This window comes from Cyanistes caeruleus, chromosome 19 (genome assembly GCF_971803275.1).
Source record: "Cyanistes caeruleus chromosome 19, bCyaCae1.hap1.1, whole genome shotgun sequence".
Classification (NCBI taxonomy): domain Eukaryota; kingdom Metazoa; phylum Chordata; class Aves; order Passeriformes; family Paridae; genus Cyanistes; species Cyanistes caeruleus.
The window spans coordinates 4,923,257-4,950,507 of NC_141719.1; the positions used below are offsets into that span (position 1 = coordinate 4,923,257).

The 27,251-nt window shown below is 52.4% G+C and overlaps 2 protein-coding genes across 10 annotated transcripts in view; both read right to left on the reverse strand.

Annotated features, from left to right (window-relative positions):
- ITGB4 (integrin subunit beta 4) overlaps positions 1-16,642 on the reverse strand; it is a 28,909-nt gene extending 12,267 nt beyond the window's left edge. For 3 of the 8 annotated variants that reach the window (XM_086856727.1, XM_086856723.1, XM_086856721.1), the window contains exons 1-25: positions 14,996-15,355; positions 10,851-10,942; positions 10,483-10,565; positions 9,899-10,000; positions 9,291-9,495; positions 8,713-8,809; positions 8,136-8,307; positions 7,271-7,534; positions 6,796-6,885; positions 6,503-6,625; positions 6,226-6,393; positions 5,894-5,970; positions 5,486-5,697; positions 5,131-5,234; positions 4,861-4,959; positions 3,990-4,116; positions 3,741-3,860; positions 3,166-3,272; positions 2,816-2,849; positions 2,210-2,398; positions 2,019-2,122; positions 1,586-1,644; positions 990-1,013; positions 688-836; positions 427-606 (exon numbers count right to left, since the gene is read on the reverse strand). In XM_086856727.1, coding sequence (XP_086712853.1) covers positions 427-606; positions 688-836; positions 990-1,013; positions 1,586-1,644; positions 2,019-2,122; positions 2,210-2,398; positions 2,816-2,849; positions 3,166-3,272; positions 3,741-3,860; positions 3,990-4,116; positions 4,861-4,959; positions 5,131-5,234; positions 5,486-5,697; positions 5,894-5,970; positions 6,226-6,393; positions 6,503-6,625; positions 6,796-6,885; positions 7,271-7,534; positions 8,136-8,307; positions 8,713-8,809; positions 9,291-9,495; positions 9,899-10,000; positions 10,483-10,565; positions 10,851-10,942; positions 14,996-15,000 — 2,986 coding nt within the window. In that variant the 5' untranslated portion in view covers positions 15,001-15,355. Of the gene's footprint in view, positions 1-426; positions 607-687; positions 837-989; positions 1,014-1,585; positions 1,645-2,018; positions 2,123-2,209; positions 2,399-2,815; positions 2,850-3,165; positions 3,273-3,740; positions 3,861-3,989; positions 4,117-4,860; positions 4,960-5,130; positions 5,235-5,485; positions 5,698-5,893; positions 5,971-6,225; positions 6,394-6,502; positions 6,626-6,795; positions 6,886-7,270; positions 7,535-8,135; positions 8,308-8,712; positions 8,810-9,290; positions 9,496-9,898; positions 10,001-10,482; positions 10,566-10,850; positions 10,943-14,995; positions 15,373-15,841 lie in introns of those variants that run through there. The other 5 variants (XM_086856722.1, XM_086856726.1, XM_086856720.1 and 2 more) reach the window with 5 other exon arrangements.
- A 4,561-nt stretch (positions 16,643-21,203) lies between these two features.
- Positions 21,204-27,251, reverse strand: part of SAP30BP (SAP30 binding protein) — a 29,040-nt gene continuing 22,992 nt past the window's right edge. For both annotated transcript variants that reach the window (XM_023938601.2, XM_023938602.2), the window contains 6 exons: positions 26,230-26,321; positions 25,733-25,793; positions 25,170-25,221; positions 24,728-24,786; positions 23,471-23,555; positions 21,204-22,808 (listed from right to left, as the gene is read on the reverse strand). In XM_023938601.2, the coding sequence (XP_023794369.2) occupies positions 22,627-22,808; positions 23,471-23,555; positions 24,728-24,786; positions 25,170-25,221; positions 25,733-25,793; positions 26,230-26,321 (531 nt within the window). In that variant the 3' untranslated portion in view covers positions 21,204-22,626. The remainder of the gene's footprint in view (positions 22,809-23,470; positions 23,556-24,727; positions 24,787-25,169; positions 25,222-25,732; positions 25,794-26,229; positions 26,322-27,251) is intronic.

The following is a 27,251-nucleotide window of genomic DNA, read 5'->3' on the forward strand; positions in this document are numbered from 1 at the left end:
TGTGGAGTGTCATTGCATGGGCTGGAGATTTCCCCACTTCCCATTTGTGCTCCCTGTTTCTAACAGCCAGGTGGGAAGCAGAGGGAAAGTGCTGGGGGCATTAGCACAGTAACATTAAAGAGGTTCTGCTTCGCAGCAGCACTCAATGAACTGGAGCAGCAGCAACGTGGTCAGCCCGTAATCTCTCATGGAATTGGCAGCATCCAAACTTGTGATGGTCAAATGTTTCTGTCAGCAGGGAAGATGATCCTCTGGATGCATTAAAGGATGCTCCAGTTTAGACCCAGGTGACCTCAGGAAGGAGTCACCAAGCGAGTCTCTGCTCTGTGACCCGGGGGTGCTCAGATATGCAGACTGTGCCTTACAGCACGTCAGTCTGGAGACAGGACACTCAAGCACAAACACCTCCACATCACAGCCCTTCACCTTGTTCTTTGATGATGGTGATGTTGACAACCCTGCGTCCGATCTTGGCAATGCCATTGGGGACCTCAATGGCCTCCACCTGCAGCTGCTTCTCATCATCATCATCATCCCTGATGAAGAGCGGGACACGGACGTCCACCAGCTCCACAGCCTCTTGGAACTCCACCATTCCCTGAGCATCTGGGGGAAAAGACAAAGGTGAGAGGTGGGAAATAACCCCCTGCACCCAGCCAGGAGCCAGTGCTGGGCTCTGCTCCCTACCTTGGTCTGAGGTCACAGTGTAATAACCCGGTGCAACCTTCAGGTCATTGAAAGCCTCGTGGGAAACGTGTTTTTCCACCACCTTGATGATGTCTGGCTTGGCTGAGTACGGGGCAGTGAGCACTGTGTCCACAATGGTGTGGTCCTGCCTGGGAGGAGGGGAGGGAAGGGCAGGTGAGAGCTGAGACCAGAGCACCTCGTGTCACACAGCAGCTGCGGGGGCAGTGAGGTGCGGGGCACTCAGTACATGTGTGTGTACAAAGAGGGAGGAGCAGCACCACAGAGCTGCAAATTCCTCTTACCTTTTCCCAGAATTGGGCTGTAACCTGGGGGAATAAAAAAACCCAACAAATCAGAGTGACTAACACCTTTGGAGAGACAAAGTGCTGTGTGAATCACAGCCCTGTGCAGGTCTGAGCTGCAGCACTGCCCTGCAGGTGCCAACCCACCCCACAGAGCCCCAGCACATGTTCCCTCCTGCCCAGCTGCTCCCTCCTGCCCTGGGTTTCCCAATGCAGCAAGGAACGTGCCCACAGGGGAGAACACATCTGGATCAGGCTGTGGGAAGGAGATACCACTCCCTGCTCAGCACTGGCATCCCCAAATTCCTCCTGGCCTGCACCAGGCACTCCTAAGGTTGCATCAGGCTGAAATTTTGAAGCCAGTGGGAATTCTCCCATTGAGCACCATGCAACCAGGATTCGTTCCTGCTGCTCCAAAGCCAGACTCAGCTGAGATCTCACCACAGCTGGGTGGGCAAAGCACCACAAGAGACTTGTGTCACAGACAAGTGACACGCTCCCTCCCAGCACTGCAGATTTCACACCTCTGGTTCAGCCCATCACCAGCAGCCCTGGGGGAACCCTGTCCTGCAGGAGTCTCTCCCCCACTGACTCACCTGAACTTGGTCTGCTGGACCTTGTGGCAGCCAGGAATGTGCTTGAAAACGTCATTCAGCTGCAAGGAGCAGGAGGGACTTTCAGAGCGTATCCCTCACTGAACAGGGATGTGCTCAGGGAGCAGATGCTGCTGCCACAGAACACAGGAGCCACCCCAGGCCCTCCCACACCAGGTTTCTTCCCAGGACATGGCAAGAGGCTGCAAACTGAAACCAAGTAGGAGCTTCACATGCCCCAAAGCAAACCCATAATCTCAACAAGATGCTTTGCTAATTCTTACAATTGTGACCTTAAAGATTGTGCTTTCTCACAAAAGAAGACAAACTGCTCCTTCCTTTCCATAGCTGTGGCTTCCCAGGGAAGGGCACTGCCCAGTCCCCTGTGTGGCTGTCCCCAAGGCCACCCTGAGCCCCCCTTGTGCCAGGCTCCTACGTTCTCCTCCACTTCCTTGCGCAGCTGCTCGCACTCGCGGGTGTCTGGTTTCACCAGGTTCTGCGTGAAAAGCCGGGTCAGCCTCAGGGATAGCCCGTAGGGAACTGGAAAGAGAAATTCCCAACTCAAACTCTGTCCTTCTTGGCCAGAGAAGTAACCCAGGCAGAAGCTGTAAGCACGGGGACACTCACTGAGGTCCTTGGGGTTGGTGGCAGCGGGGGAGGTGACTCCCTGCCTGTGGACATTGTTGTGGATCTTCCAGCGGACCGTGTCCCGACCCTTGAGCGAGCCACTGCGCACCAGCGGCGTGTCCAGGTGGTCAGAGGACATGAGGCTCTGGCGGAGCATGTAGTGGTCCTCCTTGAAGCCAACGGTGCGACCTGCAGGGCCAGGGGTGGGCTCAGAGCCTGGGCAAACTGGGACAACGCTAGTCATCAGCTTCCCAGAGCCAGAGATTCTGTTCTGGGGGATATTTAGGGTTTCCACCATGCTGAGAGTGTTGGGATGTCAGGAGGGCAGTGGGATGGAGAGAGCAAGGGGTGTTCATGAGTGGGGAGAACACATCTCACCAGCTAAGCATTACAAGGTCAGGGAGAGGCAGCAGCAGGATTCCCAGCAGGGCACCCCAGAGTGTGGGACAGGGAAGAAGAGTGGACCAGCAGCTCCAGGACTCCTTGGCTCAGGCTCTCTGCTAGGAGCCTTCTCCCAGAACCACCTCTCCAGCCCATCCCAGCACACCCCAAACCCAGGAAGGCTGTGCACCCCAGAGCCCTCCCCCCAGGACCAAGGGCTGGTACCTCGTGCGCAGCAGGGGAGCAGGGCCAGGCAAGCCTAGAAAACAAACGGCCAGAGACACCATCACTTTGTGGCCAGGGACAAAACCCCTCTAAGCTTCCATCAGGAAGGATCCACATCAGCAGGGGTGCGTGGGCTGTGGGTGGATGGGGCTCTCAAGCTGATTTTAGCCAGATAGGGGAAATCTGGTTAAAATTTAACCACTGGCTCATGTTTGCAGCAGCAGAGGGTTGGATACCGCAGGGACATACCCTACCAATCTGGCCAGGCTGACTGGATTCTGAAAATTTGTCATGTTTTTGGCCATATCTGGTTCTCTCCCTGGGCTGGGGAAGCCAGCTGAGACACTCACCTTGCAGCAGGCACAGAACTTCCAGCAGAGCAGGAGCAGCAGCCCCAGGAGCAGGATGAGGAAGATGAGCAGTGGGATGAGCCAGAGGAAGCTCCCAGGTGGGCACTCTGCAAGTGACAGCAACGTCAGTCCCAGGCAGCAGCCCCGTTTGGGGTGAGCAGGGAGGCAGAGGGAGAGGCTGGAGCACAGCTCCCTGAGGGATGGAGCAGCCCAGTTAACCTTGGCAATGCCTCACAATGAGGAAATGCTGTTCTGCTCTGCTCCCTGTTCACCTCTGCTCCCACCCAGCAATACCAAAGAGCTGTGCAGCACCTTGCAGCAATCCCTGGCAGCAGGGGAAAGGCTCTCATCTCTAAAGGTCTCTCAGGGTGCCACACTCTCCCCCTTGCAGCTGATGTGACAGTGTCACCCACCCGTGTCACCCAGCAAGGTGGGCAGGGAGGTGCTGCCTGCAGCTGACCCTGCCCAGGGGCACAGCAAAGGGACAAAGCAGGGGTTGGAGGTACTGTGGAGGTCATTACTCTGATCCAGATCCCAGGCTGGACATCCCCTTCTCCTGCCAGGTCCATGCTCACCTTTGTTCTTCTGCACACGGACGGTGGTGTTGGGGAGGACACTGGGGTCTCCCTCCAGGGTGTAGTGGTAGGTGCAGTCATCATCCTCATCCTGGAAGGAGCAGTACTCACCAGCCTCCTCTGTGGGGAGAGGGCACACTCTTGTAAAGTCTGCAGGGAAGGACTTGGGGAGCACCCTGTGTGCACAGACACGGAGCAGAGCACGCAGGAGATGCCACACACGTCTGCACCCAGCTCTTCTCACGTTACCTTTCTTCAGCTCCTCCACCATCTGGATCTGGAGCTGGCAGGAGCTGCAGTTCCCTTTCAGGTTGCCTGTCCCCCAGGTCTGGCAGCGGACACAGTCCCGGATGCTGTCACACACAGCCTGGAAGCCCTGGGCAGAGGCGGGGTGGGATGGTCAGGGACACCCCCAGAGAGAGGGAGGACACAGCCTGAAAGGCAGAGCTGGAGAGGCAGGTCCTCATCCCAGAGTCAGGGCAAGGTCCAGGTCAAAAAGAAATCACTGAGAACAAGGCTTTATAAGCCCAGTTGTCTCCAAAATCTCTTACACTAACTGCTGGCATTAGGGCAGCAATTAGATCATCTCCAAGGGTTTCAGTGGCCTTTCCAACACATGATCAAGCCAGCTTTCTCCATCCCCATGGGATTAGCCCATGCTTGTCAATGAGGGAATCAAATGTGTTCAAGGCCAGGTTGGGTGGGGCCCTGAGCAACCCCATCTAGTGGAAGGTGTCCCTGCCCATGGCAGGGGAGCTGGAATGAGAAGTTCTAAGGTCCCTTCCAATCCAAACCAGTCTATGATTCTATGAAATGAGTTTTTTCCTCATCTTGAGGCAAATCAGAACAAACCAGAAGCTGAGCCTCAAACCTCTGCCCATCACCAAGGTGCAGATAAACACAGACAGACTCTCAAGAGTTGCTGCTGGTGAACAGGAGGGCAAAGAAAGCCTGTGGCTACAAAGCTGCTCCCATGGCAGCCCCTCCCTGCCCACAGGACAGGTGAGACAAACCCTCGCTCAGGATTTCATTCCTGGCTGAGATGTGCCTTCATCTCTGCTTTGCCTTTCTTCCCTGGAGGCTCCGCATGGGGATAAGCGATAAAGCCAGAGGGACTCACCAGGGAGTAGCTGATTTCACAGGTGGAGCTGGTGTAGAGCGAAGCCATGTCACAGATGCATCTGCCACATTCACACCTCCCGTGGTTATTGCAAATGCCCTGGGAGAGAAGAGGCGACCTTAAAGGTTGTGCTTTCTCACAAAAGCAAAGCCAGCCTGAGAGCAAGCTGGGACTCAGCAGGGCTCCTCGGTGAGCCGGGGATTCCAGCACTGGGGCAGGTCCCCGCAGCCCTGCTGGAGCAGCGTTCTGGCGGGGTGGGACAGCACCTACCCCTCGGCTGTCGATGCAGGTGTCATTGCTCGTGGGACATTCGCAGCCCGGGCCCTCCCAGCCGCTCTCGCACACACAGGCGCCCCTGGAGCAGCGGCCACGATCTGGGGTGAGAGCGGGGATTACCTGGGCCCCGGTGCTGTGCCATTCCCCCAGCCCTGCCCGGGGCTCCCCCACCTTCCCTGGGGGTGCACAGGGGCTGCAAACAGACTCCACAGCATCCTCCCTGCAGAGACCCTGCAGCTCATCACCGGTCACTTCATCCCCCGCGCCAGTGCCACCAGCCCGGGACACCCTGTCTGAGCCACCGGACCCAGCTCATCCCCGAGCCGGGGGGCTCTGGGGGTGCTCTCACCGTTGCAGAGGAAGCCGGAGGTGCGCGGGCACTGCAGGACATCGAACTCGCAGAAGGCGCCGTCGAAGCGCAGGCTCTGGTCCTCGGAGTAGCACTGGCACTTCCCGCACAGGCACTCCCCCCGCCCCGAGCACGGCTCCAGCTCCCCGGGACGGATGCAGGCTTCGTTGTTGGGGGATGACGCCGGGGAGCAGTCACACGTGTCCCCTCGCCTGGGGATGGAGATGGTGCTGAGAGAGGCAGGAGCAGAGCGCAGCACTGCAGGGTCCTGGGCAGGATGCCCAGGGTGTGAACGCGTGTCACTGTGGGTCCCCAGGCACAGCAGGGTCCCTGGCAGGGGTGTGGGACCTGGCCATGTGGACCTGGCCATGTGGACCTGGCCATGTGGACCTGGACACTGTTCCTTACCAGCCCGGGTGGCAGATGCACTGTCCACAGACAAAGTTCCCATGGAAGCTACACTTGGGGGAGTTCAGCTCTTGTTGCTGGAAGTGAAGAGAGAAGAAGAGTTACTGAGTGGGCCCAGCTGCCCCCAAGACCATTTCAGGAATCAGAAGGGCAGATCCAAGGGCAAAGTTTTGCCCTGAAGACCAAACTCTGCCATAGGACATCACACCCAGCTCGGAACAGGCAGTGATGGAGATCTTGGCCAGGCTGAGCATCCCTGAGGGGTGGAGCAGGACGAACACATTCCCACCCCAGGCTGGCCAGGAGAAGGACTCCTTTCTGCATCACCCCACCTGTTCACAGGGACACACGTCGCAGACGACAGCAGCTGACACCGTGAGGCTGTCGCTCAGGGACGTGGGTTTCACGTGGATGACTCCGTGCCGCTCCTTCTCAGGGAGGCTGCAGACGTGCTGCCCACCAATGTACTCCAGAGCCTTCACGTGCATGTGGAACTTGCTCTGAAGGAAGGGACACACTGCAGGGATGAGCCAGCTCCCACATCCCAGCCGGACACGGGGAGCTCATCCCCCCCATACACCTTCCCTCCGCTGCCATCCGAGGACTTACCACGTTTCCACGGGTGATGTGGAAGGAGCCGGATTCTGTCTTCTCAAATACCGAGGAGGTGAACTCTGTCTTCAGGGCTCTGGGGGTGAAGTCAGCCCGGATGTCCATCTTGGAGCGGATGCGCTGGGTGGCAGAGGATAAACAGAAGGTTGGTTTTCAGCGGTACCCGGTGACCACTCCATGGCCTGCTCCAGAGGGGACACATCCTGCCTTCTGCCTGCTCTCCTGCCCAGGGGGTGCCCACCCTCTGCCCGCCCTGGGAGCCAGGGTGAAGCTCCAGAGAGCACCGTTACCTCAAAGGCTGTGCGGAGCAACTCCACAATGTTGGAAGAGTCTTCCTGGAGCACCCCAATCTCAGAGATGGGGAAATACTTGTGCAGCTTCTGCAGGGAGATAGAAACTCTCTGAGCCAAGGCCTCAGAACCCTCCTCTTTCACAGGAGTGGGCTCTGCTTTGAGCAGGACTTGGACCAGAGACCAAATGTCCCTTCCAACCTAAATTACTCTCCAGCTCTGTGCCTCCTGCTGCTTTACAAGAAGCAGAAACCAACACAGGGAGACCTCTAGGAGCCCGGATTCCTGCACCCAGGAGTACATCCTGAGACCTCCCACAGCCTAGAGCAGCCCCCAACACAGCGTGGCACCTCCCAAACACCAAGGTGTTGGTTTAGCACTTAAGGACAAGCGATGGGAGAACACTTTCTCCTCACAGCTGAGCTGAGGCACAGGTCCTGGAGCAAAGGTGGCATCACTGCCGTGGTCTCCTCACCTCATAGTAGCTGTAGGAGTGGTTGGTGACAGCAAAGATGGGGATGATGTTGTGCTGGCCCAAGAGGCGCACGAGGGTGGGCACTGAGGGGTAGTCCTGCTTGGTGTCATACACGTAGGTGCCGTGGCTGTCCAGGTGACACTGCTCATCGTTCCTCGCCAGGATCCCTGCCAGCACGTTGGTACCATCAGCTTCGTAGTGAAAGGCAGACTCAGTGGAGAACACGAGCAGGTGAGTGCTGTCCTTTCTCCAGCCGATCTTATCCTGCAGCCAGGGAGGGCGAGAAGGAACCTTTATCTCTGTGCCTCCCAAACCCCTGCACAGCACTTGCAGCCTTTGGCAAGCTGGAATACCCAGGGGACAAGGCAGCACGTGCACCTGGCAGCACATGCAACCAGCCCCAGGAATGCCAGCACCCATCCACACCCGCAAAGCGCGGGGAGTCTCCCACCCAGCAGCTCGGTGCCAGGCACCAGAGTGTACAGGGGGCAAGCCCACGCTTCCCTGGACGTGTCTGGAGCTGTGCTCATCGCTCAGCCAAGCCCAAGTGGGCTCTCTTCCAGGGAGCAGAGTTTCATCATCACAGGCACGGAGGGGGACAGAGCAAAGAGGACACACATCATGCCCAGCAAGCAGCTCCTGTGCTGGGCATCAAGCACCAGGGCACATATTCTAAGGCTTAGGGAAAGCTGGGAATGAGAAACAGCTTGGCACTGGGAGTGTGTGGCTGGGGGGGCAAGAACCAACTGTGGCTGAACTGGGGCTCCCTGGCTGCCCTGTCAACTGCCCTGTGTGTGGCTGCTCTGCTCATCAGTGGGCATCAGGAAGATCCACTCATTAAAAACACAGCCCTGGCCACCCTCACCTTGCAAACAGCTGTCTGCAGGATGGCATCGAAGCCGCCCTCGGGGGCATCCAGGTTGCCGGAGATGCGCTCCTTGCTGAGCTCCTGGCTGAAGTGGTTGATGTTGCTGGTCAGGCGGATGACGTGCTTGAAGGAGAACGGGGAGTCGGCGTTGTGCCAGGGCTCACGCAGCCTAGGAGAGATGGAACCAGGGGCCTTGTGTGGGGCAGCAGCCAAGAGATGCTAGGGTGCAAGGAGAGGAAATGTGGGGAGAGTCCCTCAAGGGAAGCCATGGAGCTGAGCAGCTCAGCCACCAGCACCGAGGGGGAGAAGGGACAAGGGCAGAGATTGAGGGGAAGACAAGATGTGCAGTCAGTTGTGGCAGAGCAGGGAAGGTCTGAAAGCAGAGGATGACACTGCTGGCACTGTCACAGTGCTACAGCAAGCCCTGAGGGATGGGGGGACCAGGGAAGACACTGGCAGTGAAGGTAGAGATGGATGGAGGCTCTTGCACTGCTGACACTGAAAGCCATGAAGAAACAGAAAGCACTTTCTGCTCCCTCTACTCCCACCTCAGGGACCCACGGGGCTCACTCACTTTTCAGGTCTCATGTCTGTCTGAGGGGATGAGACTTTGTCCACAAACTTGCCAAATCCAATGGTGTAATTGGAAGTCAGGGCTTTCAGGAAGTCCGCTGGGAGGAAAGGAAGGGGGAGACACAAAGAGATGCCTGTGAGCTCCCTGCTCCAGGGAAAGAAGTCCTTTTGTGGGCATCTTCTCTGCTGGTCAGTTCTTAGATAACATTCCCAAATTGTCATATTTTAAGATCTTTGGGCTTTTATAGGGCAGAAACCTACACCCCCTTTGGCAGCCCCAAAGCTGGAGCTTCTGCAATAGCGCCCAGCAGGTTGAAGATGCCAAAGGCCCTGCCCAGCCCAGCTCTGAGGGGCACCAGCTGGGCTGGAAGGGGATGTGAGGATCCCTGCAGGTCCAGAGAGACATCCCCACACAGGGCTGTGATAATGAGAAGCTCTAATTAAAACAGACATCTCTCAGCCCGTTGCCAGCTGCATCCCCCTCTCTGGTGCTGGCAGAGGTCTCACAGCCACAGGCAGGAGTGAGCTGCCTGCCTTCATCAGGAACAGGCTCCCCTCTTCTCCCAGCTCTGCCCTCACCTAGGTTATGCCCCATGCTTTTGAGGTTGTCCAGATCATCAGACATGGAGTAGGAGAAGTCCATGAGGATGTAGAGATCCACAGGGCTCTCCTTGGGCTGGAAGACATCCATGTCGAAGCTCATCTCCTCCCCAGCCCGCAGCCGCATGAACATGGCCTGGGGGGACACCTGGGTCCTCTGCAGGGACGTGTTGATACTGGAATTCTGTGAAGGAGAGGGATGTGAAGGGGATGGACTCCATCCCAGGAGGATGCAAGGAGCAGGGAGATGTGTGGGAAGTGCAAAGGCAGGGATGAGCCCCCTCCCCTCCCTCGTGTACTGTCCAACAGGCTCCCCCACACCCACTCCTGTCCAGCCAGGATGCTCTCATCTCCAGAGGGATGAGGGAATTTTGCTTACATCTGCTTTGTCTGCAAGGTCACCCCAGCCTGGGTCAGGAGCAGTGGCCCACAGGTCCCCCAGCTAGTGAAGGCATTGCTTTTGAGTAGACCCTACCTAAATAGCCATCTGGGTTTGTTTTTTTCCTGCTGAGGAGCCTAGAGAAGGATGAAGGACATGAAGGGCCCCTCAGGAGAGGCTGGGCAGGGGCTGTGTCCCCAGCACGCACCTTCAGTGTCCTCATCTCGCCCTGGGTGTACACGATGCTGGCCTCGCCGCAGCCCGAGCGCAGCAGGTTCTCCCGCAGGTCACAGCGCGGCTCCTCAAAGCTCTGCCAGGGGGCAAGAACAGCATCAGAGCTGCAGAAAGCACCAGATCCACTGAGAAAGGGGGAAATAAACAGGGCAGGAAGCAGGGTCCTGTGCCCAGAGCATTATGAGCCTTTGGGAGCAGGAGTGGGGCAGAGAGATGGGGATGAGTCTCGCACAGAACCAAACCATCAGCTGAAATGTGACCACCAGTGAGTTACTGGGCTGTGTGGGATAAAACTCTCCCTTCATCCCTTGCACACACTGTTTCTGGTGCACTGACACTTTCTGTTAAACCTCTTTATTGCTGCAATTCTGCCCTGGATTCCCATCCCTCCCCATTTTTCGCACCAGAAGGAAATCCACATTGCAGCCTTTCCCATCCAGAAGAGAAGCTGGATCCAGAAGCTGTCCCTGCTCTTGTGTCCCTCTCCCACAGAGGGTGGTGGGTCCCTCCATCAGCAGGGTGGGAGGTGGAGCCCCAGGCTGCCCTGCAAGGTCTCACCTCGTCGGTGCAGAAGGAGCAGTCCTTATCCACACGGATGCACTCGGTGCAGCTCTTTGCCCGGGACAGCACACAGCGGTTGTCTGCCAGGAAAGATCAGGGCATCAGGGATGGGGAAAACACACTGAGCTGTGGAGGGTGTGAGGAAGGCTGATCCCATGGAGAGATGGAGGTTTTGTCTGGTTACTGGAAAGTGGCTGCAAAACAGCAGCAGGGTAGCAAGGGAGGGTCCCCAAAAGCTGGGGAGATGGAAAACAGCAGCAAAAACACACAGCAGGTGTTCTCCAGGTGGTGTTTCTGGAGCCCAGGACAGGCACACACAGTCCCCAAGGGGAGGAGGCAGACAGAGCTACCACAGCTCCACTCACTTTTGCTCCATTGGCAGAGGCCGGTGGCGCACAGCAGGGACAGGAGCAGCACCCTGGCACATGCCTGTGGCAGCACATTCATCCTCTTCCTCCTGAAATGAAGGGATTGCTACACTGCAGAGAGCCAAGAGATGGAAATGGAGCTGGACATGAGCAGAGCAGCTCCCACAGAGCCCCTTCCCAGCCCCGCCAGGGTGGGACACCCCTCACACCCCAGGGAAGCCGAGGCTGGAAGCAGTTGCTGAGCTCTGCATGGCAGGGCACACAACAAAGCCAAGGATAGTTTGTACTCTGCTCAGGCATCTGCAAAAGGCTCCAAATCCCTGGCAATGATACCCATGTAACCTGGAGTTGGGGTGCCCAGCTCGACATCAGGGGTTGGTGCAGGCAGCTGGAGCACAGGAGGCTCCCAGACAAACCCAGCACCATCCTCCCATGTGAGCACTGACACTGCTTTTCCTGGTAGCTTAGGAAAAAAAAGGAGGAAAACAAAGTGAATTGTCCACATGTCTCCCCAAAAGCAACACTGACCCCTCCCTTTGGCTATTTCCTATCACACTAAGAGTTTCCAGGATGGTCAAGCCAACAATAAAGAGAGGGTGAGGCCTTGGGAAATGCCAGGCTTGGGGTTTTGGAGTTCTTGAATGAATCTGTGGTTTTGAGAGCCTGGCAGCTCCCCTTTGCCCTGTCCAGGGCAGCAGGACCCCTTGATGAACACAGAGGTCAAATCCTAAACAGAGGGAACCATTCTCCCCTCGCCACACGTGACTGAGGAAACTCAGTGCCATCCAGAAGTCAGCATTTGGATGTGATAAATAAAAGGCACAAAGCTGGAACTCGAGTTCTGCAGCTGCTGTGCCAGAGGTTCAGCCTTGCACACAGCAAGGAGAGCAAGTGAGAGCAGCCAAGGGAAAAACAACAGTGTAGAGTTATCATTAAATCATCTCCTTCCTGGTAGATGCAATTGTGAAATACAAAATGTGAATGAATTCTTATAGCTTCTTGCTGTTTCAGCCCTGACTAAAATGAAAAGAATGTGAAAGACACTTAGACAGGGAAGGGAAGCAAGAAAAGTTGTTTTTGCAGTAACAAACAGTTCCTGGGGACATCCAGCACACAGAACAGTCACCTCAGAGGCTCACAGCCTGGCCTGGCCTGCAGGGAAACCCCTGGAAAGACCCAACCTGACTCAAGAGCAACAGATCCCACTTGGCCTCTGCAGCCAGTGGAATACACTGAATGCAGCAATTGTTGTGACACAGGGCTCAACCAACCCAGCATCAACAGCACAGGACATCTCCCTTGGTGGCTGCACTTGGCTCCAAGTGACAGTCACTGGGTACACAGGCAGCAACTGACAGGACTTTGGTATCTCATTCATCCTGCCAGCTGTGCCCAGAGGGATTTAGCACAGTCATTAATGCCCAGTGGCTCAAATGTGAGAAGCAGGGGAGCCTCAGGGCAGCATCTCTGCAGTGAAACCCGGGGAAGCTTTGCTGTTCCTCAGCCTGCAGCCAACGTGCAGTTTTACCAATGGGCAGCTGTTCTTACTGGTGAAAGGTACCAGCTGAGCAAGGGAACTCCTCAGCTTCCCTCCTGCCACACTGACTGTCCCCAGGCAGGCCCTTTGCAGGTTTGGCTTTGGGTGGTCCCTGTCCCCCCAAGTCCAGTTGCAGCGCTGGCTCTGAGGCCACCATTCCTCACCTGGCACATGCCCATGACCTCCTTCAGTCCTCACACCAAATGCTGTGTCCCTTGCAACTGACACAGGTAGATTTTGAAGCCAGGAAAATTCCTTTTTCCTTGCTCTGCCCCAGCCCAGGACAGCGCTCTGGAGACGTGGGGAGGTGCCAGTTACAGGTGGGATGCAAGGGTAGGGAAGAAATCCTCAGAGCCCATGGAAGGAAAACAAAAACATCACCTGAGCACTCAGCAAATCCCATCTCCCACCATGGCATGGGCCACAAGGAAAGGATTGAGTATGGGACCAGACTGGTCAGCTCACAAGGACCTAATGCCTCTTCCTTTAATCACCAGTTAGGAAAAAGTCACCAAGGAACGGATGGACACACCCTGGGCCTCTGGCACATAAATTGCTATCATGTCTTTTCAAGTGCTGAGATAGAAGGCCATAAAATCCTGCTTAATATTAACAACCTGTTGCCCTGTGAGCCACCAACCTTCAAGGATTTTGCTGGGCAGATGCCAGCAGGCCAGGCACTGGTGGCACAGAGCACGGCCACTGCAGGAATGCAGCCTGCAATATTTGTGCAAAAATATGGGAGTGGCCACCCCTTACTTTCAGAAGTGTCCTCTGGAAGGGAAAACACCACTTTCATTTCAGGAAAGCTGCAGGATTTGGTTTGGTTGGGTTTTCCTGACAACAACAACAAAAATAGTGTTCAGTTGTGCAAAAACAAGGAGAAAGGCAGAGTAGCTCCTGGCTGCACATAAACTTCCTACCACTTCCCAGACCTGCTCCAGCATTTCCTCCTGGTCTCCTCTTGCTCCCCCACCCTTTACCCTGCCCCTCAGCACAGCCAACAAACCTGCTCCAGGAATTTGCCAGGAACCCCTGAGTCTGGAGAAGTTGGGACTGGCTACCTCATCCCCAAAAATCCAGGCTATGCCCCGAACAACCCGCAGCAATGAGACAGAGGACAGGGTTGGAATGGCAGATGGGGGAGAGGGAGCAAGGAGCAGGTTGTGGTGAGCCACAGAGCAGCAGCAGGAGCCTGGTCCCAGCTGCCACATGGGGGACACCCGGCAGGTTGGGACACGGGAGTGGCAAAGTGAGGGAGATGCTCAAGCAGTGAGTTCCCAAGCACAGCCTCTCCTCTCTTGGGTGGGAGCTGCTCTTTTCATTGCTGCAGACACAGGGGCTGTGCAGGGCACTGACCCTGGAACAGGCATCAAGGAGCAGCCACATGTCCCTGTGTGCTGAGGATGGGCAGTGCAGCCACGGCCCAGGGGATCAGGGATACTCAGCTCATGCTCTCACTGCTGCACATGTGGTGCCACAGAGCTGCTGGGACCATGCTCCAAAACCTGGAAGTTGTCAAGCCCGACTCCCAAAAACTTCCAAAAACTCAACCCACATATCAAATCATTATTTACAAACAAAATCGTACTGGTCTTGTTTTGTTTGCCTTCCCCCTCCATCTCCCCTCCTTCCCCGGGTGTGCTCCTGAGAGGCTCCATGTGAGGGTCTCCAATTGTTGTTTACAGCTGCCAGGCTGAGCTCCAGACCCCAGACAGCCCCCAGCACCCTCCAGCTGGGGACAGAACAGAGCGGGACCCAGCCCTGGCACCCACATGGAGCTGCTGGGAGCTGCTTTGTGGCCAGCACCCCCCGTGCTGTGAGGGGCTGGTGGCTGTGGGACCATCTCCCCCGACCCCAAGGAGCAGAGGCAGGAAGGGCACGACCCTGCCTGGGGACTGCCCAAACGCCAGCACAGCCCCGGGACCCTCCCGTTCCCTCCGTGTGCTCTCCCTGCCGCTTTCACCGCTCCTTTGGCCCCACAAGACACTTTCCCCCTCCTTCTCCTGCGTGTGCGCTCCTCATCCCCCTTTTCCCCCACCTCACCCATGCCCCTCACACCAATCCTATCCCGTTTGCTGCTCCCTGGCCATTTCGGATCCACCGATTTGCAAATACACCCGCAGTTCAGCAAAGCCCACCCTGAACCCCCCACTCTCTCCTGGCCTTTTCCCCTTGCTCCGCCCTTGCAGGGGCAGCCACCAGTTGTGGAAAGCAGCCCCGGTGGGCTCCGGGGGCAGCCACAGCCCGGCTCATTTTCACCCTGGAAGCTTTCCCTGGGTGCACGGCAGCCTTTCCCCTGGAGCTGGGCTGAGGGACAGGACAAGCCCTGAAAGCCCCAGCAGCTGTCCCCAAGGGGCTCTGCTGTCCCACCCTGACCCCAAATACCTGAGACACAAACCCGGAGCCGTGCAGCCCCCAAAGCCTTTCCCAGCCGGAGGCACCGGACGGCAAAACACGGGAAAAGCAGAGGGAGCAGGCGGGCAGGGGCTGAGCCCCTTGTCCTGCCCACCTGTCCCCCGTTAATTCACTGCCCGCTTCATCAAAGCAGCAAAGTTCAGGCGAGCCGGAGGCTGCAGAGCGCAGATGAATTAATTCCACAAACCTCATTAGCGCTGGGTCTGACTGCGAGTCCAAATCCTGCAGCCGGAATAACAGGCACCCACACACCGAGCCAAGAAATCCTTCCGAAGGCAGAGGGGGAAAGCGCTGCTTCGCTGCTGCGACTTGATTTCCAGCTTTGGGCTTTTCTTTCTTTTTTATTTATTTAATTTTTTTTTTTCCCTCCCTCCTCTCTATTTTGAGTCGTTTTTCTCTTTCCGGTTAAACGTCAGGTGCCGGTGCGGGGGGGAGCGCGGCCAGCCCGCGGTCCCACATAACTCCCCAGCCCAATATTCCGCTTTGTTCTCGCTGCCCTCCCGAGGGGCTGCCGGGCAGCAAAGGTGGCAGCTGCGATAAATGAGCCTGGATGCCAGGTGAGGAGAAGTTTTATCCCAGTTGGGAGGGAGGAGGGGGTGCCCGTGAGGCGGGGCTGGCACTCGCTGCTCCCTCGCACACCTGGCCGGGCAGGCACAGCCCTCGGAGCCTCCCTCCGAGCAAGCACCATCCCACAGGAACAGGGCTGAGGAAGGCGCTGTCCTGGGCAGGGAGCCTGGAGGGGCTGCTCGGCCTCACCTCCCCGAGCTCCCTCGGCAGGGGCTGCTCCCCCCGGCACGGCTGGCGGGTGTCACCCTCAGAGCTCAGGAAATTCCTGGCTGAAATATCAGGGAAATCCCTGCCCCGACAACCTGCAGATGCGGAGCCCAGGCTCGGCGCTTTGCAGGCAGAGAGGATGGGTCTGCACCCTGCTTTATGCAGGGCATGGGCAGGGCAGAGCACTCCTCACCTGCAGTAAACCCGCCCGAGAGTCCACGCAAGCCCTTGTGGCACCATGAATGAGAACCAGCCATACCTGCACCCCAGCATGCTGCAATCCCACGGCTGATTCCAGTCCTCCTGCTGAGCTCGAGCCAAATCCCCAGTCCAAGGAACAGCAGAGGAGAGTTTGGAGTTCAGGTGAGGTTGTTTTCCTGTCCACAACACCCTTTTGCTTTAGTCTGGGGTTGGTGACAGCTCAGAACCACTCACACTTTCCAGAGTGGAGCACACACGTCTTGGAGCAGATGCAGTGGCAAAGGCTGCATTTCAGCTCCCTGATAGATCCCCTGAGCTTCAACACAAACAATAGCAACAGCCAGATGAAAAAATGGCACATTTCCTGCCTGACTTGGAGATTAAAATTACGAGCAGGGAAATTCTGCCCTCCTTGCTATCAGTGGGGCATTACAGAGGCTGCTGCTCAGCAGAACTGATTGAAAGGTGAGGAGCAGGACTCCTTTCACTACAAGAATTTAGGAAGCTCAAGTTAATATATGCAAACTGCCTTAGCCCCAGGATAAAGGAGGATGTGCTTGTGCCATTAAAAACTGCAGCAAATGGGAAACAGGCAGGGGTGCAGGGGAAGATGGCCCAGGCAGTTTCAGTCTGGCATTTCCGAGTTTCCCAACACATGACTTGGCCACCCCAGCCCTTTTGGAGATGTGATTTCCTAGATTTAAACAAAAGTTCTGAAAATGAATGAGGTTTGCTGTTGTTTTTTTAAAAACACATCAAGATAGCGACTGCAAAATGAGAGCTGGGACGTGAGACAAAATAAGGGCAGTGCAGGACCAGGCTGTGAGTGCCAGGTGCTGATGCTTGAGCTGCTGGTGACGAGCAGATGGTTCCCATGGAGGGGCTGAAGGCTCCTGCTGTGCCTCAGGAGCCACAGCTGCAGATGTTGAACACTGCAGGTGAAATTAAAACTGGGCTTCAGTTCCCAAAATGGGAGAGGAGCTGGTGCTCACAGACGTGTCTGGTCACCTCACCAGCCCCATCCCACCTCCCACTGGTGCAATTTTCCTCTTTGAGGTAAGCAATGCTGCCACTGCAGTTGAAAAAAGCCAATTTAGGCTGCAAGCAAGAAGCAGAGTAGTAAAAAAACCCAGTTATTTTAGTGATGGATCCCTAAGAGGAATCCTGGAGCCAACCAGAAAAGCTCAGGAGCAGCCACCTTCCACCACAACACTCAGTGTCCTGATTTTCTGGATGTCCTCCTTTCTCCACCTGAGATGGAGAATGTTTATGTTGCCTCCTGTAAAGGATCTCTGTTCTCACCTGCAGACCCTGGCAGCCCCAGGGCTTCCTGACACCCTCTGCCTCCCATCCATCCCCACAGCCTGGAGCAGCAAGGAGGGACCAGCTCCCTTCAGTCTTTCCAGCTGGGAGGAGAAGCCCAGTTGCAGCCTCTGGGTGCTGCCAGAAGAGCTCAAGATACCAATTATGCACCTTTCTTTAAAACACATCCCCCCCCAGCACCTGAGAGATCCCACACCCATGGAACGTGAATTTTCCCAGAGCTGTAACTGGGCTGCTTTTACATTTGCAGGGCTGATGATAAAGGCACTTTTCCAAGATAAAGGCAACTTCACCACCAAATTTTTAGGGCAAAAAAGCAGAGAGGAATTAGAATTTTTCTGTAAATACTCATGAGAATATAAAAGGTTTTAGCTTCATCTTATTTTTATTTTATTTAAAAAAAAAAAAAACTTGATTTATGAGTTGTCTTTCAGATAACTTCTCCAAATTACTTCCACAAGGGAGGAACACCTGGTGAACTCAAGTTCTTGCCTTGGTTCCACACCTTGCTCTCCCTGCCTGCTGGATTAGGCTTTTGCTGCACAAAGTTGCTGTTTTTAAGAACAGAGGACAGGGATTTCAGAGGCAGGGTCAGCAGATTTCAGTGCAGATGGCTCCACCACAGCTCACAGCCACATTTGTGGCAAATCTCACTTTTATAAATCAGTGATTTTCTGCTGTGGCAACGTGGCCTAGAAATTTTTGCCCTAGGAGGGAAAACAAGTAATTTTATAGCTCACACGAAATTATTGCTCTCTCTGCTGAGACTACCAGTCTGAGTGCCAATTACTGATAATTACAAGTGATTTCAGGGTTAATTATTTTCTTCTTTTTTTAATGCCACGCCAGCTTGCAACAGAGCCTTTCTTCTTTCTGTCCTGCCACCACAGCGTGCCTGGAGACAGCTTTGGGGCTTTTTCTAGGTCTTTATTGAGCAGTTACAGCCAAAATCCTGCTGCTGGAGCACATTCATCCCCTTCTGAAATTCTGTAACAACACACATTACTAAAAGAAAAATAAACAATCCCAACACTGCACTCTGTAGTGACAATATCCTGCTATGTGGCTTAAATAAAAGGGATGTGTAATAATGTATTATTAACATTCATTAACATGCACATAATTTATGGCACTAAATGATGCTTAATATAATTCCCTGTTCAGTTAAAAGTGCCAGATGAAATCCTGTCATATTCTCTCCCCTCAGCCTTTTCCCCCAGGCAGCATTAACTACACGTGCCCCCTGTTTTCCAGGGGATGTTCCTTGGCATGAACATGTTCCTAAAGGAAAATCTCACTGATGAACATTTGCCTCTGGGACAGACCAGCAGCAAGAGGGAAGCAGGACACAGAAACACCACCAGAGGAAAACATCAGCAAAGGATCCAGGATACAACTTCAGCCTGAGACAATCCTATCACCCATCTGGGGACACCAGGGCTCTCCAGGGATACATCAGCACCTCACCCAACTGCCAGGAGCTGAGCACACACCGATGGCTTCTCTGCAAAAAGGCAAAAGATTTCCTTGTAAAATCCCAGAGCTCTGCTGTTTACTGGCAACACAGAGCACGAGCCTGGCCCCAGCCAAAGACAAGCTTCAAATAAACAAAGACCAACTCCTGGAAGTCATTGGTGTCCATAGCTCTCGCTTAGAACAAAAGGAAGGAAGTGGAATATAAACAGAAGAACAGCAGCAGGGAAGGCTCAGAGGTGGAAAAGTGCTCTGTAAAAGCCATGCAGGAATGTGCTGAGGTAAACGTCCCCTCCAAAGGGAAGAGGAACTTTGGAGGAACTTTGTTGCCCTTTCAGGGGACCTTGAGCCTCCACAGCAATTTATTTATTGGAACATTGAACACTAGACAGTCTTGGGGAGCCCTGCTGAGAAGATCTGAATTTCTCACTCCCTCTTTGGAGATACTCCAGAACTGTCTGGACACAACCCTGTGCCAAGTGCTCCAGGAAAAACTCTGCTTGAGTTTGGGCCACTGCCGTCCCTTCCAGCCTCACCCATCCTGTGATTCCCTGCAGGTACCAGCTCTGGGCTTTCCTGGGCTCACACCATTCCCCAGGAAGGAGCAGCTCATACCCTTTGATGACTCACTGGGCACATTACAAAACCCACCTGTTTGAGGGGCTTCACAGGAGGTAACTTCTCCCCTGCAATGGAGAAGAGCTGGAAAGGAGCTTGTGCAGGTGTTGGCTGCAGCCATCACCTCCCTCACTGCTGGAGCTGTCATCAGCAAAGCCTTGGCACGGCCCAAAGCCCTGGCAAAGAAGACTCTTTCTTTCATTTTTTGTTCATCTCAGTGCATAACTCCCCTAAACCAGACAGTGCAGGAGCAATCCAACTCAAACATAGCTTCAGGTGCTCCCATTCCACGGTTTGAGGTGGGGCTGGCAAGGGCTGCCCTCCCCACCTGCTCCCTCAGCCCAGCAGCACCCAGTGAGACAGAAAATAAAAGCAAGTCCTGAACACACAAAATCCCTTCCCACACCAGCATCAAAGGAGGACAGATCTCTAAAGCACAACAAGCAAATAGGAGAGAAAATCAACACCTCGGGGCATGGAGGTGGAAGAAAAGACTTCAGAAGGGAGAGGGAGAGTAGAACCAAGTGTGCCAAGGATGACTTCATTACTGCAGCTCTCCTGCCTCTGCTGAGGCAGAGACACAGACTTGAACGTGGAGGTTCAGCTGAGACAAAGCTCCTTGAGTTAGGAGACACCTCTGCTTAGGAAGGAGACAGGCAGAGAGAAGTCCTGCAGTGTTCAAGGAGCAGAGATTGTACCTCTTGGACTAAGGAATGATGAAAATGGGACTGGTTTTACTCTCCTGGGTATCATTAGCATCACTTTGGAAGGAGAGGTAAGAGTGAGTATCTACAGCTTTTAGAGTCACAAGTGCAGCCTGAGCAGTCACTGTTGCAGCAGCATAAGGAACATTTTCTGTGTCAGCTCTGAGTTTGCAGCTGGGGCAGAGTTTAGCACACAGGACTGACACACCCAGCAGGTCCCCCCAGCCTCAGCGGCCAGAGCTCCAAAGCAAACCACTCCAAACTCCTCTCTGAGGGCTTCTGGCCTTGGTTCCCAGGCCAGGAAGGATCCTCTTCCCTAAGGACATCACCCTTGTGTGCCTGATGTTCCCTCCAGCTTCAGTGGCACTGACTGACCACAGCTCAGTGAAAGCCATCAACCTGTCCAATCCCATTTTCAGAGCTGGGAAAAAGGCTTTTCCCTCAAAACTGCAGCTTCCAACCTGAGTATCCATCTATTACCTCAGCAAGACAAACAAGAGCAGCAATTCACTGGCTGCAAGTTTGTTATACAGGGGTTGGCAGCCTCACTCCAGCTTTTTTGGAGGAAAAAACCCAAACCCAAACCTCACCTGTTTCAAGCTGCTTTCTCCACTGCAGACAGCAAACACCAACTCCTGGGAGCTCAGGAGGGAACTGCCAGAGCACAGCTCAGTCCTGCAGGTCTTTTGCAGGAGCCTTTACTGCAGGAGTCTGGAAACTGCTGCTCCAGGGGCCTCATGGCAACTCTGCTCAGCAGAGCTCAGGAGGATTTCTCCTCATCCCTCGTGCTGCAACATCAAGTTCCCATGATCAGCATTTTCCCCTCACTCCCAGATGCTGGACAGTGTCACTCAGTGTCACTCCCTGCCTGCCAGAATAAAACAGGAGCTGAACCACCACTTCTCAGTTCTGATCCTAAAACCCACCAAGAAATCCAGGGGTTTGGAATGACTATGGATGCTGCAGAGCGAGGAGGAAGAGGGCACATGGAAGGGGGAAGGAGTGGGGTGCCAGGATGTGTGATATGAGTAAGATGCATTTAAACAACTTTCAGTACCTTCTGCAGTGGGATTCAACACCAAGAACTCCAGCAGTTGCCCTGACAAGGGATTAACTGGCAAGAATGGCTAATTAATGTGGTCTCATCAGGCTCTCCCAGTTTGTGCTTTCTCCCAGTGACAGTGTCAGGGCAGAGCTGTTACCCCACAGGATGTAGATGGAGTTAATGCACCTTTACAAGATTACAGGAGCCAAGCCAGCAGCCCAATGCAAAGTAAATTAACAGAGATGTTTCCATCTAACTATTTTCATGCCTTTCAATATTTTATTGCTTTAAAAAGAGCAATTCCACCATCTCCCCCAGTTTCCCATGCTAGTCACATCAGTCCTTGGTTTAGTTCCCGTGTGCATTCCTGGATACACAGATGCTTCTTTTTTTAAAGCTTAAGTGACTGCCAGACCAAAGTATTTAACATGTTTTAAAATGATCTAAAAACAGGATATCAACAAGCAGGAGCAACAACCTGTTATTTCTGCCTTGAGTCTCCATAAATGCAAAATCTTGATTAGGAGTGACATAAGCTACATAACAAACTGGAAGGAAAAGAAAATAAGAAAAAGCAACCCCAAATTATTGAATTCTCAGAAAATTACACTTTTGCTCATCTGGCAACCATCTCTCCCTACCATTGCTTAAACACTAGGACAAAGAGGCTCTGGGTAGAAATTTGACTCTAAAGACAGGCAGACACATCAATGACACCAGGGATTTTTTTTAAAAGACTTTTCAATTTTTATACAACAAAATTTTCAACTGAAAATACTTTTTCACAACAGTGGAGGAAGCAGTAACTGCCATGTGTGCATTCACAGAACATCACGAGCTAAAACAAAGATGGACAACGTCACAAACAGGATCAGACACTCTCCTCTGCTTATCTGCTGTCCAACCTCATTCCATGGCAATAGAAGTGTTTTCTGCACAGGTCTTTGCAAGTGAGTTCACAAATCAAACCTCTACAGCTTGAGGGTTCTGCATAGAAATCTCCATCCCTGTGAGATGGTAACAGGATGTTCCAGCACAGTTTCCTCAAGAGTTCCACAGTTTCACATGTGGTCACTAAGATCTACACAGAGAGCACAGGGTACAGGTGTCAGCACTAGGACAAGGAGTGAGCCTACACTCACTGATGTAGTTTGTTTCAAGTCTCTGCTACACATCTGGACGTGGACACTGAGTGGTTGTCTCTGCTTCAACTCCCTCAGAACTGAGCTGATTCTGGAGGGAGGCACCTACACAGGCTGCAGGCAGCCCTGGAGCACCACCTGGAACACACAGGGTTAATACTGACAGGCCTTCCCTGCTTGCCCTTTTAATTTATTTCCTTTTTTCCCCCCTAAACCAAACTTGCAAGTAGGTAAGACCCCAATGCAGTAATTAATAAGCAAACTTTTACAGCTGACTCCAGATACAACCTTCCTCCAGCACAACACAGGCAGCCTGGTTCTTCCCCCAGCAAGCAAAGGCAGAGGCATGGTGGGCAGAGGTCCATTCCTGTGGGCACACAGCTGGCATCCTGCTCCTGCCCCCAGCCTTCCAAAGGAGAACTGTGGGCTGCTTCAAAGAATCTTGTCATCTTTTACCAAAGGGGAAAGCCACCCCTCCCTTCCAAGGACAATGGCTTCAGTGACAAACAAGTCCAAGACTCCAGGCCCAGCACAGCAGTCACTGCTTGGCCTTTTTCACAATGGTGCCCACAGCTGAGATCACCGTGGTTTTGGAGCCACTGGCACTGGTTGTCACTGTGACAACACCTGGCAGTGTTGCAGTGGTGGTGAGGATGGTGGGCTGAGCTATCGTCGTTACGGGGATGGCAGAGTCCCACTTGCTCTTCCTCTTCTGGGCATCTGTGAATTGGATTAAACCAAGCACACAAAGATTAGCATTGCCTTAGAGGTCACCAATCCCCTCTCAACACCCTGTCTTGTCAACCCTTAATATCCCACTGCTTGACTAGACAGCTTCCCCTCACATTATTTCAGGATACACTGGCAGTAAAGGGTGAGAAGGAAAGGCAATTTTTTCTTGGGGAACCAGGAGTAATAGTAGAATTCTAGACCTGAACTCCAGCCAAAGGGGAGAGAGGATCACTCCCTGCCCCAAAGCAGATTTAATTTCAACAGAGCACACGTATCCCACCCACTCAGCTACACGCACTGGACACACTCATCAGCCTCCAGTGATTTTTATCCCTTCCCCTCAGTTTCCAAGACAGAAGACTGACTTCCAGTATTTCCAAATCTCAAAATTTATCAGTCCCAGGAATACTCTGTAACTACAGACAGCAGCAGGCTTCTTAACCCACGAGTAAGTCTCTTCACTATCCCACCTGGCCCCAGTCTTTCATTCCAGGACAGCCATGGAATACAGGGACTAGAGGAAAGCTAGTCCAACACCCCTTAGAAGAAACACTCCCTTGCATTATCTACAGGATCATTCAGGAGGCTTCAGGAAGCACTAATCCCAGCATTACTGCAGCTTAAGGGATACATTCACAGCTATTCTTTACCTCCCACAGTGGTGCTGGATGTTGTGGTGGTTGTGGAAGCAGCACTTGTTGTTGTACCCTTTTTAGTGCCAGTCACAAATTCGATCTGGGAAGGGAGAGAAAGAGGAGAAGATAAAAAAAAGGAAGTGTTAAGATACACAGCATTTTTTTAACCCACAGAACCTCTCTATGTTTTTTAAAAACAGCTTTTATGTGATAGAAGACATTGGACTGGCCTCTGAGCTGCTCATCATGCAGGAAGGAAAAGACAGACCTCTCAGGCCACAAGAATTAAGGATTAATTAAGTTGCAACCCAGCTTCTCAATCTGATACAATAAAAATGTGTTTGTCAACTGGTACAAGCACAAGATTTGATACAGCTCAGACAGCATAGATCCTGGTCATTAAACACTGTATTTATACAGTTAGAAGCTCTTACTCATTTTACTTTAAAGAACATGCAAGGCAAGTCCCTGCTTGCACAATTTATTGTGACTGCATCACAGCAGGAAACCTGGCAACAAGAGCTCCACCAGCACTGCAGCCTCAGAACTGCAGATCTGGGCAAGGGCATCATCAGATACCTGGATTACCGTGCAAAAAACCAAAACAAGCAGCAAGACACAGCATGCATTGCATGAAAAACCTCCTTGTACTGGAGATGGAAGGAGCCTTCTGCAGCTTAGGTGGCAAATCTTTAACATCAGACATGTTCTAATGCCAGCCACTGGCTTAAAGGAAACACAGGACAGGAATGAAATCTCTTCCAAAGCCTGTCTGTGCTCTTTTTGGGGCATATCTAAGAATAACTGGGCTTGTCACAAAATGCACAAAATTAAAATAGGCCCAGCTTTTCTGGAAACTGGATGCAACAAGGAGAACAGAATGCAGGTATTGTCTCACACAGAAACATGGTGAGGAAATTAAGCTTTAACTAGGCTAGGCACTAGGCAAAATGTCATACATTAAGGAAAAATTGTTCTTTATTCATTATCTTGCCTGCATCTGACTTACCCAATGCCATTTTTAGAGCTTTCATTTAAAAATACTGCCAAAACAGCAGGAAATCCAGTGGAATAAACAACCTATAAATGGACCTATAAGGAAGGGCAAATAACTTTATCTGTGCAGTTTGGGAAAGACATGCAAGAAGGAAGGAGAGATCTGGGATAAAACAAGCAGTTTCAGCACAGAAATAGCAAAGCAAAAGAATGAAATTCAGCAGGGAAAGAAACAAAAGCCCTGCACCTGCATCTCTTTAGGTTTTGAGTAGGTACCTTTGTACGTTCCTTCTTGGCCTTCTCCAGTTTGTCCATCTCAATCTTCTGGGCTTTAGCTGAGAAACAGCAGAAGATGTAAAGCACTAAGAACAGTAAAATTCCACAGTTCTCATTTACACATTTCCCATAAAAAAAAAAATCAAATTCTATATAGGAAAATTTAACTGCCATGAAAGCAACTGCTGCTTTTTAATCAAAGCATTGCAGCACTAATTTAATGATTTGAGAGATGAAAACATTGCAGAACCAATTTAAATTAAAAGCCTTTCCAAACTGATGAAGCATCAATAACATTCAGGCACATCCAACCAGAATGGAGTCATTAAAGAGCATGTGATGACTTCTCATTTATACAGAAAGTGAAGACTCCAGTGTAGTTAATTAAGTACAAAACACAAAGACCTAAGCTAGGACAAAAAAAGAGACTTCCTGGAATTACCTAGTGCCTCGTAATATGAATCCTCTGACCAGCCATGAGGATCAAACATGTCCTGAAAAAAAAAAGAAATAAATCAGATTAGGGCTATTCCCACAGAAACACAACCCAGTGCAAAAATGTTTTATGTATTTCTATTCTCTGATGATAATCAGAGGTGACAATGAGAATCATCACTGATTTCTTTCTGTGTCCCAGTGACACAAAGATCCCATCAGACCTTCTTTTATGGGACCATGTTCTGTTGTGAATGAAGAAACAGCTTTGAAGCAAAAAAGGATGCTGGGGTAAGTCATGCATTTTTCTGCTACTCAGCTTCTTTCCCCACTCAAGGAGTTCCATTCAGACCTCCACAATTCAGCAGTTTTTGTGCAGAATCACTGTAGCAAAGGTTGAGGCACTGAGGTTCAGTGCCACACAAAAACATTCACTTCACTGCAGAGGCTCAGACTGAGGTTGCCTTACAGGACCTCTGAGCAAGCAGGCTCGAGAAAGCCTGAGGTGAGACTTTACACCTCTGTGTTACCTTTATCCACTCCTTTTCCAGTCAAAAGCACTGCCCTCACCTTTGGATAATTTGTACCGAGTTCATCGATGGAACAAAACTGGATCAGCTTTTCATAGATGCTGCAAAGGAGAAGCAAGAGGTCAGAACAGAACTGGGGAGGTAGAAGGGAACAGAAGTGTTTCAGATGTGTAAACAGAGAGATGCTGTCACCTCTTCAGGTGAAATGAGAACCTGGGAAGCTACACCTGCTATGATGGATGTGACACCCCATTATCCACAGCATTTCCTATTCCCTGGAACATCTCCCAGCTCCCAGAACAGGCACATCTTCTAAAGTACTTCATCCTGAGTCTTCACATTTTAAATCTAACCAACACACCAACTCCAGCTGCTGCTTTACTAAACACAAAGAAGAGCTTTACTGTTCCAGTCAGAAAATTGAGAAAGACTATTTGTGTAAGCAGTAGTCCTTCCTGTTCAGGATCCTTCTGCTACAACTCCAACAAAGAAGAAAATTCTTCAAATTTGCTCTGTGGTGCTGTGATGGTGGCTCACCTGGGATTGCGAAATTCCTTTTTCCTCTGGATGATGTAGTTCATATCCATGCCCTCTTTCACTTTCCTCTCATACAGCTTTTGAATTTTATCCTAAAGGAGAAAGATCATAGGGTGAGCCAGGATGAAAAGGAGCAGCTGACTACTGGACATGTGAAAAGAAGCCAACTGAACCAGTGACACCCTTGAACTGAGCTAGAATTTCACCTTTACACCAGAGCCAGGCTGCTTAAGTGACACTTCTTCCTTGAATGTCTGAAGTACCTTCGTGAACTGTCTGATTGGTAAAGGAATTATCTTTGCAACCACTGAAGGCTTTAGTACATAAGGCACAGACTTCTCCTTCCCAGTCTATTGTTTCCCTTTAATCAGAGAAGCCAATTCTGAAATCCAGAGGTTCTCCCACCAACTCACAGCACCCACCAGTGCCCACCTGCAGCCTCAGGTGAGCACTTGAGAAACAGCAGCTGGGCTACACTGCCCACAGGGCAACATCCCTGCTCATGTGTAACCCAGGCAGAGCCAAGTTCTGCTGCAGAACTAAACCCAGTGTGATCATCAGGTATTGCTGGGGGTGCCCACTGGCAGCCAAATGCTCTTAGGAACAATGTGCTCATAAATCCCTGCTTTGGTACCAGTCAGATGGAATCAGCTTCTCTTTGCACATCACCCACAAGGCACAAGCCCATGCCAAAGACAACTGACTCAGGTTGCAGATGTCAAGCAGTCTACTCTCCAAAAAGGCTAAAATATTTCAAATCAAACATGATTTTTTCCTTCCTCAGCAAGGTGGATGAAAGTATGTACAAGTATTCCAACTCTGGTGATGGTGAAGGGACAGCAGAGGCAGGAGCTTTCAGAAAGATCAGAGAGTTAAGTGCTATTCCTAAAATATCCTCAGTAATTTCCATCATCTTTTCTTTATGATTAAAATTTCTGAAGTGCAAGAGGCACATAAAAAAAGACCAGAGGCTGGGCCTTCAGTCTTTCAGGATGGGAGAAGCTGAGTCAATTTTCTTCTGT